The 14,937-nt window shown below is 41.7% G+C and overlaps 1 protein-coding gene across 6 annotated transcripts in view; it reads left to right on the top strand.

The window, feature by feature from the left end:
• The window catches only part of CNTN5 (contactin 5), a 3,106,629-nt gene that overhangs the window by 3,002,092 nt on the left and 89,600 nt on the right, over window positions 1-14,937 (top strand). For all 6 annotated transcript variants that reach the window (XM_069639123.1, XM_069639125.1, XM_069639124.1 and 3 more), the window contains one exon: window positions 672-840. In XM_069639123.1, coding sequence (XP_069495224.1) covers window positions 672-840 — 169 coding nt within the window. The remainder of the gene's footprint in view (window positions 1-671; window positions 841-14,937) is intronic.

The following is a 14,937-nucleotide window of genomic DNA, read 5'->3' as shown; positions in this document are numbered from 1 at the left end:
ACTACTCTATTCTGAGAATTGGATCTGCGTATGTCCATCCTGATAATTGTATCTGTAATGATTTCTGTACCTAAACCCTCCATTCCCAGACCCAGAGCGGTCGATTTCTCAGCCTTTGTGCTGTCTCTTCCAGAAACGTTGAGAGTGCATCCCCCTCCCTGGCATTGATGCTGTCTTTACTCAGGGCCTTGGCTCCCAGTATACCCAATAGATGTGTCTTACCCAACAGGACGTGCTAAATTGTATTAGAACTTTCCATTCAACTTTGTGCATCCGGGACTCGTTTCACCATTTTATTTCACTGTCTACTTGCTACCACTCACTGATGCACTTCGACAAGTTTCAGCCCCATAAAGTTGCTGTTTGTGAAAGTTACATTGTTGCTGAAATAAATAAAGAATAATGTCTACTTCTTATCTCCACCCTCCCTCGCCCGCCCCCCCCCCCCCATTTTATCTGAAACATTTCTCTGCCTACTTTTGGTTCTCGCCTGCATGCCTCTTCTATTTGCATTTATTCCAGTACTGTTAATTGTACAGAGCACTCCTGCTGCCACCAAGGCAAAGAGCCTCCCTCCTTGGGGACGGGCTCAGTAAGCATAGTTATTTCGGTGCGCTCGCAGAAGTAAAGGTCACGGTGTTATTAATTCGGATATCTGATTTGATTTTTAGATCTTGTTTAGGCAAGAAGGTCACAGCGACAGCAAGATTATCGAGACACAGAAACCATCTGCCGTGGTGCTCCTTCCAGATGTGGGCGTCTACATTATAGAGGTGCGAGCGTTTAGTGAAGGAGGGGATGGCGCAGCCAGTTCTCAAATCCGAGTGCTGTCCTTTACAGGTATGTAGTAGTCACATCGTTGTAAGTGTGCATGAGATGGTCCAGATTCCAGTCTGCATGCAGAGGTCACAGTCACCGATCGTCCCTGCTTAATATTGAATATGGGACATCTGATTGCGCTGGCTGTTTTCCCACATTTTTCACAGCATTTGTAATGGGGGTGGGCCCCCATGCCCACCTTCCACCCCCACCCCCTCACGTCCTTAGAGATCCATGCTTACCCCGCCCTGCTTTAAGAAAGGCAGGAAAAATGGAGCAACAAAGGCAGTTCATTTCACCAAATACGGTGAAATGGCTCTGATGGCGTTACGCAGTTTCTGATGTTTTTACATGCTATTTTGGGGGCTAAATTACAAGTGATGCACCCAGAGGGTTACTGTGCTTGGTGATAGAAGACACATATCTGCACCTGTTACAGAGATGCACCTGAGAACCCAGTGGAGGATCAGCACATGTGCCCCTTGCCCTATCCTCGTCTCGCTTGCCCTCTCTCCATGCACGCTTATGGCAGATGGCTGGCGAATGTGACCCATGTCCGTTATAGGTCCAGCGCCCAAGCCTGTACTGTCTGAATGTGCACTGGGATGACTCCTTCTTTGTCTGCACTTTGCTGCTGAAGCTTAAGAGGAACCCTGCTGGCCACCGGTCAATGTCCACATATAGACCACCCCTAACTACTCTTGAATGGTCTACACTATAAGCTCCCCCTTCAGGGAGAGACTCTTCTGTCCTGCAATGGGACATGGACTGGTGAATGCAGATATTGCCTCATTCCCAGGAGAATGCCCCAGGCAACTGCTGGACTATGTGATGCGGAAGGGCACGTGAACACGGACGCAAGGTAAGCAATACATTCAAATGAACAATCACATAAAGTACACGTACTTAACACCCCTCAATGTAAGATTGTACGACACAATCAACACGCTGACCTCGGGAATGGCGTATGTAGGCTTGCTTTTACAAAACTCTTCAAATAATTACATCCTCAAGGTGTCTGTATAATGATATTATGCTCCAAAGGGCCTCCACCAGCGCAAATCCAGCTTTGCACAGTATCACCACAAGGAACAAGGAACCCAGTGTAAACATGTATTCTTTCAATGCATCTGTGCACAACGATAATGTTTCCACTAGTGTCAATGCCATCCACTTTCAGTGCTAGATCAAACATCTGTTGTGAATTGCCCCGACCCCGCGTTCATACTCTGCACAATTACAATTGCACCAGTCCAAAGTTCTGTAATGATGCCTCTGATCTTGATGCATTAACGGCCCAGTTAGCAGATCCATCAATAAAATACTGATCCCCCTTCTGCTGCTTCCAGGCCCCACCACACTGGTGCTGTCTAGTAGTGAGGGCAATAGCGTAGGCTGGTCTGGCTCTGTATTAGTTACATGATTTAATCCCTGTTAATTCATTGTATCTTCATCTGATGTAGGTACCCTGCTCCAAAAGGCCTCTGTGAGAGCTAAGAACTAGGTGAAAAATTCCACTAAGGACTGCATTAAAAACAAAATATTTATCTTTGTTTTTATTTCCTTATAACCATTGCCTTGCCACTATTATTAGTAACTGCTTGTTATATATATAGCTCTTGTCCAAAGTAAAGTAGTCACTGCGCTAAATGGAGAAAATAGTACACCCTTTTTTGGAAGAATCGCTGAGGACTGACCAATGGGAGCTCATCCTGTGATTGCTGGTTCTATGTTGTTTTATCTACCACATTTAGTTTGAACACGTTGCATCGAATATAATAGGTCGTACATTTGTTTTATTTTTAAATTGGGGTTCTACACCATACTCCCTAGCACCCTACACTTGCCTCCTCCCCGACAGGCACACTAAGCATACTTACATATGCATTCATATTCGAGGTGGTAGAGCCAGAGCAGGCCTGTGCTTCGTTAGAGGCAAATGTCTGGCTCTGGCTCGGCTTGAGTACCTTTGTGAAAGAAACGCCCAACTGGAGCCAAACCAAGCATCAACTCGCCATCCTCTTTTAAACCCACGGAGTAAATTAAAGTGGTGTTGTTATCCAGTGAGAGTTACACAACTGCATACAATTATCTAGTTGCACAGAGAACTTTGTTGATCTCTTGTCAGGAATTGCATGTTGGTGCAAAACTGAAGGAGCAGTTATAGCATGTGGTCTCAAACCTGCACAAATGAAAAGCGTGCAACTGTGAAAATGTGTCCTCCACACTTGACCAATCATGTAATCCTGGTCATAGTACTCAAAATAAATAAATTATGTTTCATTTGGATACCACAATTGGGGACACTTAGAAGTGATTCTGTTACATTTGCACTGAACAAAAAGCCCACTTAAGTGCAGTGTATTAAACTGCAGGTTGTTCTCAAAAGATAATACAAATATTGATAATCTATAATGTGCACACCACAGGCAGAAGTATCCCTTAACTTTCTCATTGCTCTGTCACTTCTGAACCGTTTTTCTCAACTAATGGAAAAGTGCAATTGATTATGTACTGCACTGTTTGCTGGGCAAGCATTTTCACCTGGCCCGTCTTCCTTTACTGAATAAGGATCCTATGAAGACAACTTGTTTAACTTTTTCCCCTGGGTCATGAGCAGTGGCCATGGGGTCCCCACATGCTAGACAGTTTGTGAATAGGTGGTGGGAGATCAGACTGGTCTTGGGCAAGAACGATGCTTGCCTAGACATGAGGCATTTCACCTGCCAAACAGCCCTTGAGCTTTTGCCCACAATCTCCCCGATCCAGGTCATGTGGTTGTTGACTGTTGCTCGGACACATTCCTGCTGAAAGACTGAAGATAGCACCCCTAGGGTTTAAGGTCGCTAGAAGGGCGCACAATAACACACTCCAAGACTATCTGAAATAATGACAAGTACCTGACCTCTTCACACCATTTTGTTATCTTGAAAGCACAGTTGCAAAACACAGGGAAATGTTTAGGCAACATTACTTAATACGAAATACGCAAAATGATGAGAACGGACATCGAAGAAGCTGGCGGAAGAATAAGACTTAGAGTCAACATAGAGGAGGTGAGAAGCCTAACTTTGTCATACACTAAGAGAGCTTCAAATAACTGTAAAATGAAGGTGGATTACGACCAGTGTTTAAATGTTTTTAGACACAAGACCTCAAATCCCAGTGAGGAACCCAAATGGAAACAAACATACTTTTGACAAAATTCTATTCAAAGAAAGGAAGAAAGTGAGAAGAGCAGTGCGAGCAGCAAAAAAATCATGCCATAAAAAGGACTTGGAAAAAGCACACCATATTAAAAAGGTGTACAAAAATTGGCTAAGATCGCTTATAGCCGTTATGAACCAGGAAGACGCAGAAACAATGTTGAGATTATTAAAGGGGCGAAATTCATGAGAATTTAGGTCGGTGATGAAATCACTAGTAAGTAGCCCCGTAAACACAATCCACAACTACGTGGGAGAGGACAAATGGAATGACCATTTGACAACGCTCTTTAAAAATCCAAATTAAGAGAATTTAAGATCTCACAATGTGAGTAAGTCCCAATGGGTTTTGCCAATCGATACAACATCAATCGTGATGAAAATTAAGAAATTGAAAAGCTCAAGAACCCCTGGGCCAGATGGCTTGATGAACGCCCATCTAAAAGAAGCCCCTGAAGAATGGGCTACTTTCATCACCAAAGTGTTTACCATCATAACGCAAACCAAAACGATTCCCCTTTCTTGGAAAAAAGCCATTATAGTTCCTATCTACAAACATGGACCCAGAGATGACCCAAAGAACTACAGGCCAATAGCGCTTTTAGTCGTTATTGGCAAAGTCTATGGCTCTACTTTGTTGGATATGTTTTCAAATTTGGCAACAGATAAAGATCTTAGAGAACCGTTCCAGTCTGGCTTCATGAAAAAAGTAGGAACGGGGGCTATTTTATTCCTAATTAACATCTTAAAAGTAAGGACCAAGGAAGGAAGACCAGGTTTGAACATGGCTTTCATTGACCTGGTCCAAGCCTTAGACCAGGTCAATCGGGAGCTCCTTTGGGAGAAATTGGAAGCCAAAGAAAGCCCAAAAACTTTACTAGAACAAATACAAGCCTGGCATAGGGTGACGTCAGTGTCAGTGCGCCTATAATCATCAAGAGGAGTTAAACAGGGGTGCCCTTTGGCTCCTAACCTGTTCAATGCATACTTATGGGACTTTAAGCACTCAGAGATTTTATCCACCTAAAATGGGAGGAGAAGTGATGTCTCGCCTGCTTTATGCAGATGATCTAATTCTATTAGACCAAACGCCCATAGGTCTGCAAAGACAGTTGGATAACCTGAGCTGGTACATTGAAAAGAACAATTTGGAAATGAATACCACCAAAACGAAGATAATGTCTATCCAAAAAGCAAACAGACTGAACATCAACTTTACTTGGCATTTGGAAGGTGTGAAAATTCAGACTGTTTCTGAATTCAAATACCTAGGAGTGGTCTTGAGTAACGACCCAGCGGAACAGAAAATGCAAGAACCCCATGGGAAAAAGTCAAAAAGCTGACATCGCAAGCCAAGGTAATTGAAAGAAAATTCTGCCGGTTCTCTATGAGGCCAATTCTCCAATATTACCGACCAAAGGTGATTCCATGTTTAACCTATGGAGCAGAGGCTTATTTAAACCTACCAGAAAGACTATGGCTGAAATTAGAAAGTTATTTCTGGAGAGAGCTACTAACTCTAACACCCTCTACTCCAATGCCTGTAATAAGAAGGGAATTGTGTATTGGATCCTTGCAAGCTATCATTGAGAGGAATACATTGATGCTCTTCAAAAAGGTGATTATGCCAGATCGTCCACCTATTTTGAATATAATTCATGAAGAAATTTTCGAGGCTAACTCAAAAGCACTAAGGACCTGGCAAGAGAGATCTAGCTTGACTTTGCAAGAAATAGGATCCTCAGAAGACGAACTTGTGCATACCTCAACAAAAGTGGCTACGAAGTTGGAAACTTGGAATTGGATACATACTCAAGACCTAGCAGGACCATATAAATTGCCTGCTCATATAACCTTAATCAGCAGAAAACTATACCATGTAAGGAAATACCCAAAGATCTCCCCAAAAAAGCAATATCGCCAAACCTTCATGAGAGCCTGCCGCAACATTCAGACAACAAATGAAATAAGGGCAATTAGAGGTACATCAAACACAGATGGTTGTCGATTTTGTGGGAGAGCTGACCTTAAGGAATCTCTGAGACATCTCCTATTTAACTGCACTGGTTTTACGGAAGAAAGAACCAACCACATGATTCATATATTTAAGGACCTTTATCATTATGAAGAAGAGATCTGGTGGAATTGCTTAATGGCGGGTGAGAACACCAGTGAAACCATTGCAGTGATTCAATTTCTACATCACATTGACTTTACAAAATCAGAGAAGTAGGCTTACACTTGAGCCTTGCCGGTCTACAAGTGGATAAACTCTTTGAAAAAGCCTGTGGATGTAGGGCAGGGTACACCCCCCACCTTATCTCTCGCTGGACTTTGTCCCACTCTTGGTGGACAGGTTTGACGTACCAGGAGCATAGAACATGATCAAAACAGTTAATTGAACTTGTGCAATGTGGAACGGCGGGAAACTCGTATGTGGTACGATTCCTATCATTTCTTTAATCCCATTGGCCCTCGAGGAGGGGGACTGGAAACCTGGACTGGAAATCTGGACAGGAATTGATTGTAAAAGATTGTAAAAGAATGTGTAAACATTTTAAATCAATTAAAAAATAAATAAATAACATTCGGTGCATGTAGAGTTCCATTCAGGATGGGAAAATAAAGGTCTAATCACACTTGTTGCTTAATACAAACTTGCATATACTTGTTAGGTAGCTTTATAGTGTGATGTGTTCCTTTTAAATCATCTTTATAGAGCAGTGCATTGTTTTAGCTCTGTATTTATATCCGCCAGAGATATCTAGTCAAGTGTCTCAAATGCAGACTTGGATGAAAGCCCATTTTACAGAGACATGTGTGATCCTAGATACATCACTTGATGTCACTGTGCTGTAGCTTTTCAAATTTGGATGTAGGTTTCTTGTTATGTGGGCAGGAAGGCAGCATAGGAAGTTGGTGTTTTAAGGGGCAAGGTGGAGGATATTCGGTACTTTATTTTTGTTGCAGGGGTTCAGCAGGCAGGTTGCCAGGTATGGGTTTGTGTTTGTGGTTTGGAGGCAGGGTATGCGTCATTTTACGCCCGGCTCTTAAAGCCAGGCCCCATGACTGAGCCCCCACCCACACCTATAATGTATGTATTCATGTATTCATGTAGGTCGTGCAACCTACTGGAGACAAGCAGACCGTGGTTGAATAAACTACCGAACCTTAAGTGATTGCTGACTGTCATTTAGCAGCATTGTCTAATAATGCAGGATAATATTACACGATACTTTGGTAACCACTAAAGAAGAATCCCATTCCCCGTCCTAACAGAAAGCTAGCCACCTTCTTTTATGCATAGACAAGACTGAAATTATATTGAAATGAGGATACATTTACCAGAAATACAATCTAAAACAAAATGTTTTTCAGGACAAGTTAGGAAAACTTAGTGCTGGAGGCTAGAGACAACATCTGAGCCGGATTGCATGACAATATGTACTCTTGATGTGCACATGGTGAACAGTAGATGGAATATCCCCTGCTTGGTGTTCTCATAACTGAACAAAAAAGTCACCAATTCACAACCAATCTGACATTTCTGGTCGGATTAGGAAGGAAAATGCAGTACGAATGGTTGAGGTTAATCGATTTGAGATGTTGTGTGACTAAAGCTCAAGTTATGTACAATTACATTTGTTTGCATACATCTAGAAGGATGGATGACAACAATCCTATTTTTGAACCAGGTGTCATCAATTTGGGATGTGCTAGAAACTCTTAAAATGCAGCTGTCAACTGTTTCATTTTGCGTGAGTTATTTTCTTTATTTGTTTTATGGTATGTATGTAGTATTTGTATAGCACACTATTCGCACAACCTTGAGACACTGCATACGCTGACGTTGCCCTGACTTGACGTAGGGCCTGATTCACAGAAGCGTTATACATCGGTTTTTTGCCTCCATTATCTATTTATTTGTATTTATTATTATTTATCTGTTCTGCTCTGCACTTTCCACACTCCCCCTTCCATGCACTTTTCCCCTTTCCCTTTCCCATGCACTTGCGCGTTCTCAATGTCACTGGGACTAGTAAGATTGTTTTTGTGTTCTTCCCTGTTCCCCTCCCTTGCCTTGTTGCGCTCTGAAACACTTGTGTACGAGTGTGATACAAATAAAATATCATATCATATCATATCATTGCTGCAATACTATAGGAAAACGCTGTGTCAATCAAGCCCACAGTAGTCTCCTACCATTTGTCCATGTCGAACAGTTACCACAGAAAAATAACTTAACAGTTGGAATCCCAAATCCAGTGCAGGCAACTCGATTCAAAAGACGCTCCTCAGGGGATGGGGTAATGTAAACAGTGAAAGGGATCATCGGTGCCTGGTTAGCAACGAACTGCTTTTTATCCAGTGTTATCGAAAAAGAAGCACAGTCCACCTTGCACCCGCATCCTTTGTGGCGGTGCACCTCCCTCATGAAGGCCTCTATGCACAAAACGCTGCTTCAATGACATAGCATTCTCCTTCTGTAAGGGTGCAATTGAAATGTGCTTTCAAGGGTTATTTTCCACTATATGCTACATTTTCTGAGAGCTTCTTGCGCACCACTAGCACAATGCTCATGGTGTGTTCATTGTATATGTAGTTCACACTTTTAACATATTACTTAAGTCTGCTGTGTAAAAGAGAGCAGATCCAAATAAGTAGCACATCCTGCACTTTAATTAATGGGACCATCACATGTTGGGACCAATTGTGAACACATTTAAGAAGTGAAAATAGCATAGAGGATGAACTTCTTTTACTTATTCTGAGACATGTAAGGGACATCTTTCTCATTAAGGTGATCAGTGCATGTTTGGGGGCAGTTGTCCATAACAAACATTAATGTAACATAAAGTCTCAACACCCAAATCATTGCTCAGTGAGGGGTCTGTCATCGTGAAATGTTTAGCAACGGAAGGAAAGGGTTTATGCCCCTGTTTGAGGGATAGAAATGCAACTGGGAGAGCAGAGTGTCATACCACTGCCACACGGCTTTAAATATGGGTTGATGGGTCAGAAAATTAACCTGCCATGCACTTCAGCCCAGTTCTTGCTGTCGTTTTTGATCCCTCACTTAACTTCTCCACTCACATTTCTAGTTATTCATCTCTAGAATATATAGACAACGCTGTCATCTCTATCCTCCAATCCTGCAATGCTCTCCATCTCCACTCTTACCTTTTGTCAACTCGACTACTGTTCCTCTCTTCCAGTTACTCCCAGACTCTCACCTTTTTCCTCTTTGCTCTACTTTAACTCTGCTTCCCACCTCATGTTTCCCTTACCCCTGTACCTATATTAGCCCTTCTCTCTTGTGCAGCGGTTGGCTGTCCTCTGATTCTCATCTCCTTTTCCACTTTCTTTGCATAGTCTACGCATGCATTTATAGTCTATCATTACTCTATTACAACTCTTTGATTTCTCTCGATCGACCGTTGTGCCTACTTTGCTCTGAAACCCAATACCTTCGTTCAGCTCCCAGCCCCACCCCCCACGGTGCTTAATCTCACTTCCACTCCTCCCCCCTCTTCACCCCCAAACATCGGAACCTACTACTTTTTTCCATATGGTCCTCTCCATTATTTGCCATCTTTCGACTCAAGCTAATATTTTCCCTTTGGCTAAATTATGGTACCCTATTATTCTTCATATTGATATCTCTAAATAATGTTAACTGTTATCATCATGTGTTCAGTGCTCATAGCCGTTGCTTGGGGAGGTTTTGAGGGGGCTATAGCCCCAAGTCTTTTGGTTGTAGCCCCGGATAGAAGCACAGGGGCTCCAGCCAAAACACTAGCTTGTCCAGAGTCCCGACATTCCCGGCATTAACATAGCCCCGGATCTTTTCCCGACCTAGCAACACGTCTGACAGTGCTTTTGGGAAAACACTATCTAAATTCCAATAAAATACCAATCACAGAGCCCCCGGACTGTTACAAACACGTGCAGGAAGGTGCAGTTTAAAGCTCATATCGTTTGTGAATAGGATGATTTTTTTGTAAAAGGAGAAAAAAAAAAACTTTTCCCCGTTGATTTGTGTAATTGAACAAACGGGTAACTTGTTAATAAAGATCCTGTTTTTGGCATTCTTGAAGGGGTGAATTAGTTTATCTCTGCACTTGCATCACAAAAATTTGATTTCAGAATCAGTCCCATTATCAGAAATCTTGCTTGTTTAATTCAAATGTATCACAAAGCTAAATTCCTGTTTGAAACCCACTAGGAACATCTTTTATTTAAAGCAATCAAAATATGAAACTAACAGTTTTATTTTAAAAAAATCTGTTAGCAGAATAAACTTCCTCTGTTGTACCCTAAGGGGCTGTAAAGGTACAGGATGTGTATGAGGAAAGTAAAGGGAACCCCACTCTCCCCCATTTGTGCACTCCTCGTGCTCTTTCCTGTCACAGAAAATGCAGCAGCTCCAAGCCTTTCAGTCTCTGCACATTTTTCATAGTTCAGAAATACAGACAACATTCGAACACTGTGAACAATGACAAAACACAGTTATACATTAAAAATGCATTCCTCCCACCCAGTCCTCATTCATTGCACAAAGCCAGCATTTGTAGCAGTTTTATCAGTTACACTGTCAAAAACGTTTCATGCCCTGAGGACAATCGATGCCAGAGGTCCATAGTAGGTAACCATTGAGAATTGTCAACAGAACGCGACAATGATTGTGTTACTTTCAATCTAGTCCCTTGGCATTCAGTCAAGATATGAAACAACGTCTGCCGCAGCTACAGATTACAAATAGAGCAGACATCCTGGCCCACTCTTTTTCTGGACCTACTGGAAATTACATGTTCTGTCGGAAGTAAGTTTAGCCTAAATCTTAACATGGCATCTCAACATTTACCATCTGGAAATCTGGACAGATAGTCGGGTAACACCGCCTTTGGTTTGTATACATAGGATATACTTGCATGCAATGACAGTAAACACATGGAATCGACTTCTCTTATCCAGTCAAACTCATTTAGGTCTCTCTTTACCTTTATTGGGGACAGTACTAACTTCGAAACTGATCTGCCACTATTTGTTAGGATGGTAGTCACAATTTTCTGCAAACCTTTGATGAAGGGGTTAGAGTATTACAGATCTTCCGTGAGCAAGTCCACAAACAATAATCTTTATCTCAGCGACTTAATAGGCCTATATAGATGTAGGAGTCGCCACTCCAAACCAACCTTCAAGGACAAAAGACCCAATTCATAATGAAGCACCACTATAGGGACAGATATGGGTAGGCGCAATGCCTTTTTCCATATCCAACCCTATAAGCATTCCCAATCCTGGTTCCACGCCTGGGATTCAATGTCCATTGCATTTAGCATAGTGAGATTAACTTTCCCATTATAACATTTTCTTAGTGGGATTATAGAGAAACAACAGTAATTGGCCTTGAGATTTTTCATTTGGGCTGCTAGCTGATCAATTTTTGTTGTTTTCAGCCCATCTTCCACCAAGCCAAAATTTCGATGGGCAGCTAATCTAAAACCCAAATATGTTGCTTCTGTATTCTTTGTCTGCATAAACCAACTTTATTATACCTTTTTCTTCTTTCAGTTACGAAATCTTAATAAAGTTGTCTTATCAGAGTTAACCACCACATTTTTTCCAGATGCCTATTCACTCATTGCAATTGCTATAATCCCATGGGAGCAAAATCAAGGAGCACCACTTCATCTGCATATGCTATCCAGTTTATTTTACGCCCACCGATTTTTGGACTTGCTAGAGCATGTTTACCTAGTGTTTCCCCTAGTTCAGCCAAATACAGGAGAAAGAGAAAGGGGGCAATAATACAGCCTTGCCTCACGCCCCTCTCTCTGGCAATAGGTCCCGAAAGATCACCCTGTTTAAATTGACCTGGATGTTAGTATCTTGATGTAGGAAGACCAAAATTGCAAGCAATCCCAGCAGAATTCCCCAGGCCCTCATCTTCTGCCACAGATGATTTCTGTTGACAGTGTCAAAGGCTTTACTTAGACCATGGCCACATACACAGGGTAGACCCAACCTGCCAAGCTTTATCTCTAAATATGTTCACTACTGTAGACATGCCTTGCCGAAATCCAGCTTGTGCCCTATCCCAAATACCCTGTGACTGTGCCCAACCTTCAAGTTCCAGGAGTACTATATCCACAAAGATTTTACTATCCGCATCAAGAAGGGTAATTGGGCAGTAGTTGTTAGGATCTGCTCAATTGCCCCTCTTGTTTATCGGGATTATAACTGAAGATTTGTAACTCACAGGGCACTGCCTTCTCAAGATTATGTTCTTAAAGATATGGAACAGAATCATAGACCAGGAGTCAACATCAGCTTTCAAAACTGAATTTGATAGCCCATTTGGTCCCGCAGCTCTTGAGCTGGATGTTTGTATAATAGGTTCACAAACAGCTTGCTGCAAAACATAATGAGACCAGGCAACATCCAAGTGAACCATTTCCACATCGCCTTCAATCTGCCGAAACACAGATCAAAATGAACGCACCAAAGATCCTCCGAAACAGAGTCAGTTTGTGGAGAGGATTGAAAGGTCTTACTGTGTTCACTGTGGACCAGTAATTGTGTTTGTTCATTGTAAACAGGGTCTCTAACATGAGGTCCCCTTAATGTTGGAATTTTTAGTATTGATTGGCTGTATTCTAATTACGAAATTCTGAAAACAGAATTCTCATTTCCCTCATGAAAACATCCCTGTCTAAAATTACATTACTCATAACTTTAAGTCTTTTCCTTAGTTTGCTCTTTTGATTCCAGGTTAATTGATCAAACTGGTATTTATGACTCAGAATTTTCCTTATCAGACTCCTTTCTGGCTTATCTAACTCCCATAGAAATTTCTAAATGTTTCTGGCTGGCATAGTTCTGTTAATTGTCCATTTGATTTGGCCCTAATAGATCTTTTCAAATTTGTATTTAACTTTTGGCAATCTCGTTTGAACTTAACCAACCGCTTCCCATTCATATTCACCAAAAGATCAATTTCATGACCCCCTTAATTCAAAAAAATTCCAACTAACATTCTCAGTGTCAGCAGGTTGGGATCACTTCTCTGGGTGGGTCTTACCTCCATCCTGGAACGACAAAAAAAAGATCTCTTTAGAGGATTATGTAATCAATGAGCAAATTCCCCTGATTTCCTACCCATGTCGAGGCTGGAATAATGGTACCGGTTAGGTTGCCATTACATTTAACCAAATCCCAGTCATTGAAGAAACCATGCCATTTCTTACCATTACATCCCAAAGGGTCACTCCCATTAGACCAGTGACTTTGGTTGCGATAAGAATGCATGTGCCTTCTCCCAGATCTTCTGCTTCAGGCAGGATTCTCGATGTATGTTCCAAAAACTCAATCAAAGAGGAACGTGAGGGGTTATAATATAAATTGAGAACTTCAATTCTCTTTTTACAATAATTGATATTAAGCTCCATCTTTGTAGCATGAATTCTATAGTGAATGTTTGTTATTTTGACCATTTTCTTTATTTTTCAGTTATAACAGGCCGATATTAAACCACCCGACAGACGACCACCGTTTTCATTGGTCGCAAGCTGAGACATGATGGTAAAGCCGTCCAACCTTGATTCTGTTAAGAGCCAAGTTTCTTGTTATGAATTAAATCAAAGGAGCCACAAATCTTTGTACTTGTTTCTTCCTCAATAAATCTGTTATGTTGTGTTCCAACACAAAACATCATTTAGCAGTGCTTCCCCTGCCGACAAGAGAGCATTCACTCCCAAATGTGACTGTAGCTAAATTTCCTCTATTTGTGTAATGTTATAATAGGGAAAATTAATATAGTCAGTGTCATACGGTGAGAAAAAAGTACAGCTCTGGGACGTCCTTTACTAACTTCAAAATCGATTGTCTATTGAGAGTTAGTGGTTCTCCGTTTTTAGATAGCTGTTCCATCCATATAAAGGGCTGAAAAAAAGGAATTTGAGAAATCATCCTTTTGATCTGAAGCTTCAGCTCCATCAGTCAAAGCTGTACCGCCTGTATTTTATGGGCCCTGTGGAAGAGGCTCCAGTTCCACTTTATTTGCCATGGGGCATTTGGCAGGCATGACAAATATACCTGAATATCTGCTGGTGAGTTGTCGGAGTAGGGCCCCTGAGGTAACCTTGTATCAGTTTCCTGGCTCATCTTTAATTTATTCTTCACCATAAGGAATATCAGACATTTTTCTATTGGTAATTTGATTTTATTCTCTGTGTTATTGACCACTGTGACTGGAGCTGTGTCCAGATGACCCCAATCTACCCGAGTCTGCACATTGACACCGCCCCTAGATTCTGGAAATTGTAGGACTCCCCAATTTTCAATTCACACAGTCTGAAAAGATTCAGGTTCTACCCAGCCATCTGTGTCCCACTGAGAATCATATTCTTGTACTCTAACTTGTCTTCTGTCAAGTCTTGCAGAGCCTAATTTACCTTAAATAGCATTTTTTGAGTATCTTTCCCTGCCGAGGTGACTCCACCTCTACTCTCATTTCATCCGACATGTCCAGGTTCCCCATATACTTCCTAGAGCCTTGAAATATATCCCCATTTTCTTAGATTTCTTTTTGTTTTTTTCTTTTCTTCCCATTTCTGACAGAGTTGGCCATGTAATTAGGCCTTTTCTCGGCATCGTGGGAATGGGAAGCTTCCTTGAAAGCTGTCTGCTCCTTTACCTGAGCATGATTTGGATATCCCACATCTGGCTGAATTTCTTGTGATATTACTCTGGAGCCGGACGATTCTTTGCCCACATCTTTATCCAAAACCTTCAGCAATTAAGTCTTCAAAGTTCCATCTACTGCGTCTGTGGGCTCTTCTATAATTGGATTTGGGGGAAGATTGGCTGCAAGCAAATTTTGATGCAATATTAGAAACTCTTTCGACTT

Source organism: Ambystoma mexicanum, chromosome 7q, assembly GCF_040938575.1.
Source record: "Ambystoma mexicanum isolate Mex_15411 chromosome 7q, UKY_AmexF1_1, whole genome shotgun sequence".
NCBI lineage: Eukaryota > Metazoa > Chordata > Amphibia > Caudata > Ambystomatidae > Ambystoma > Ambystoma mexicanum.
The sequence above is the reverse complement of the archived record's forward strand: the minus strand, read 5'-3'. Positions and strand labels throughout refer to the sequence as shown.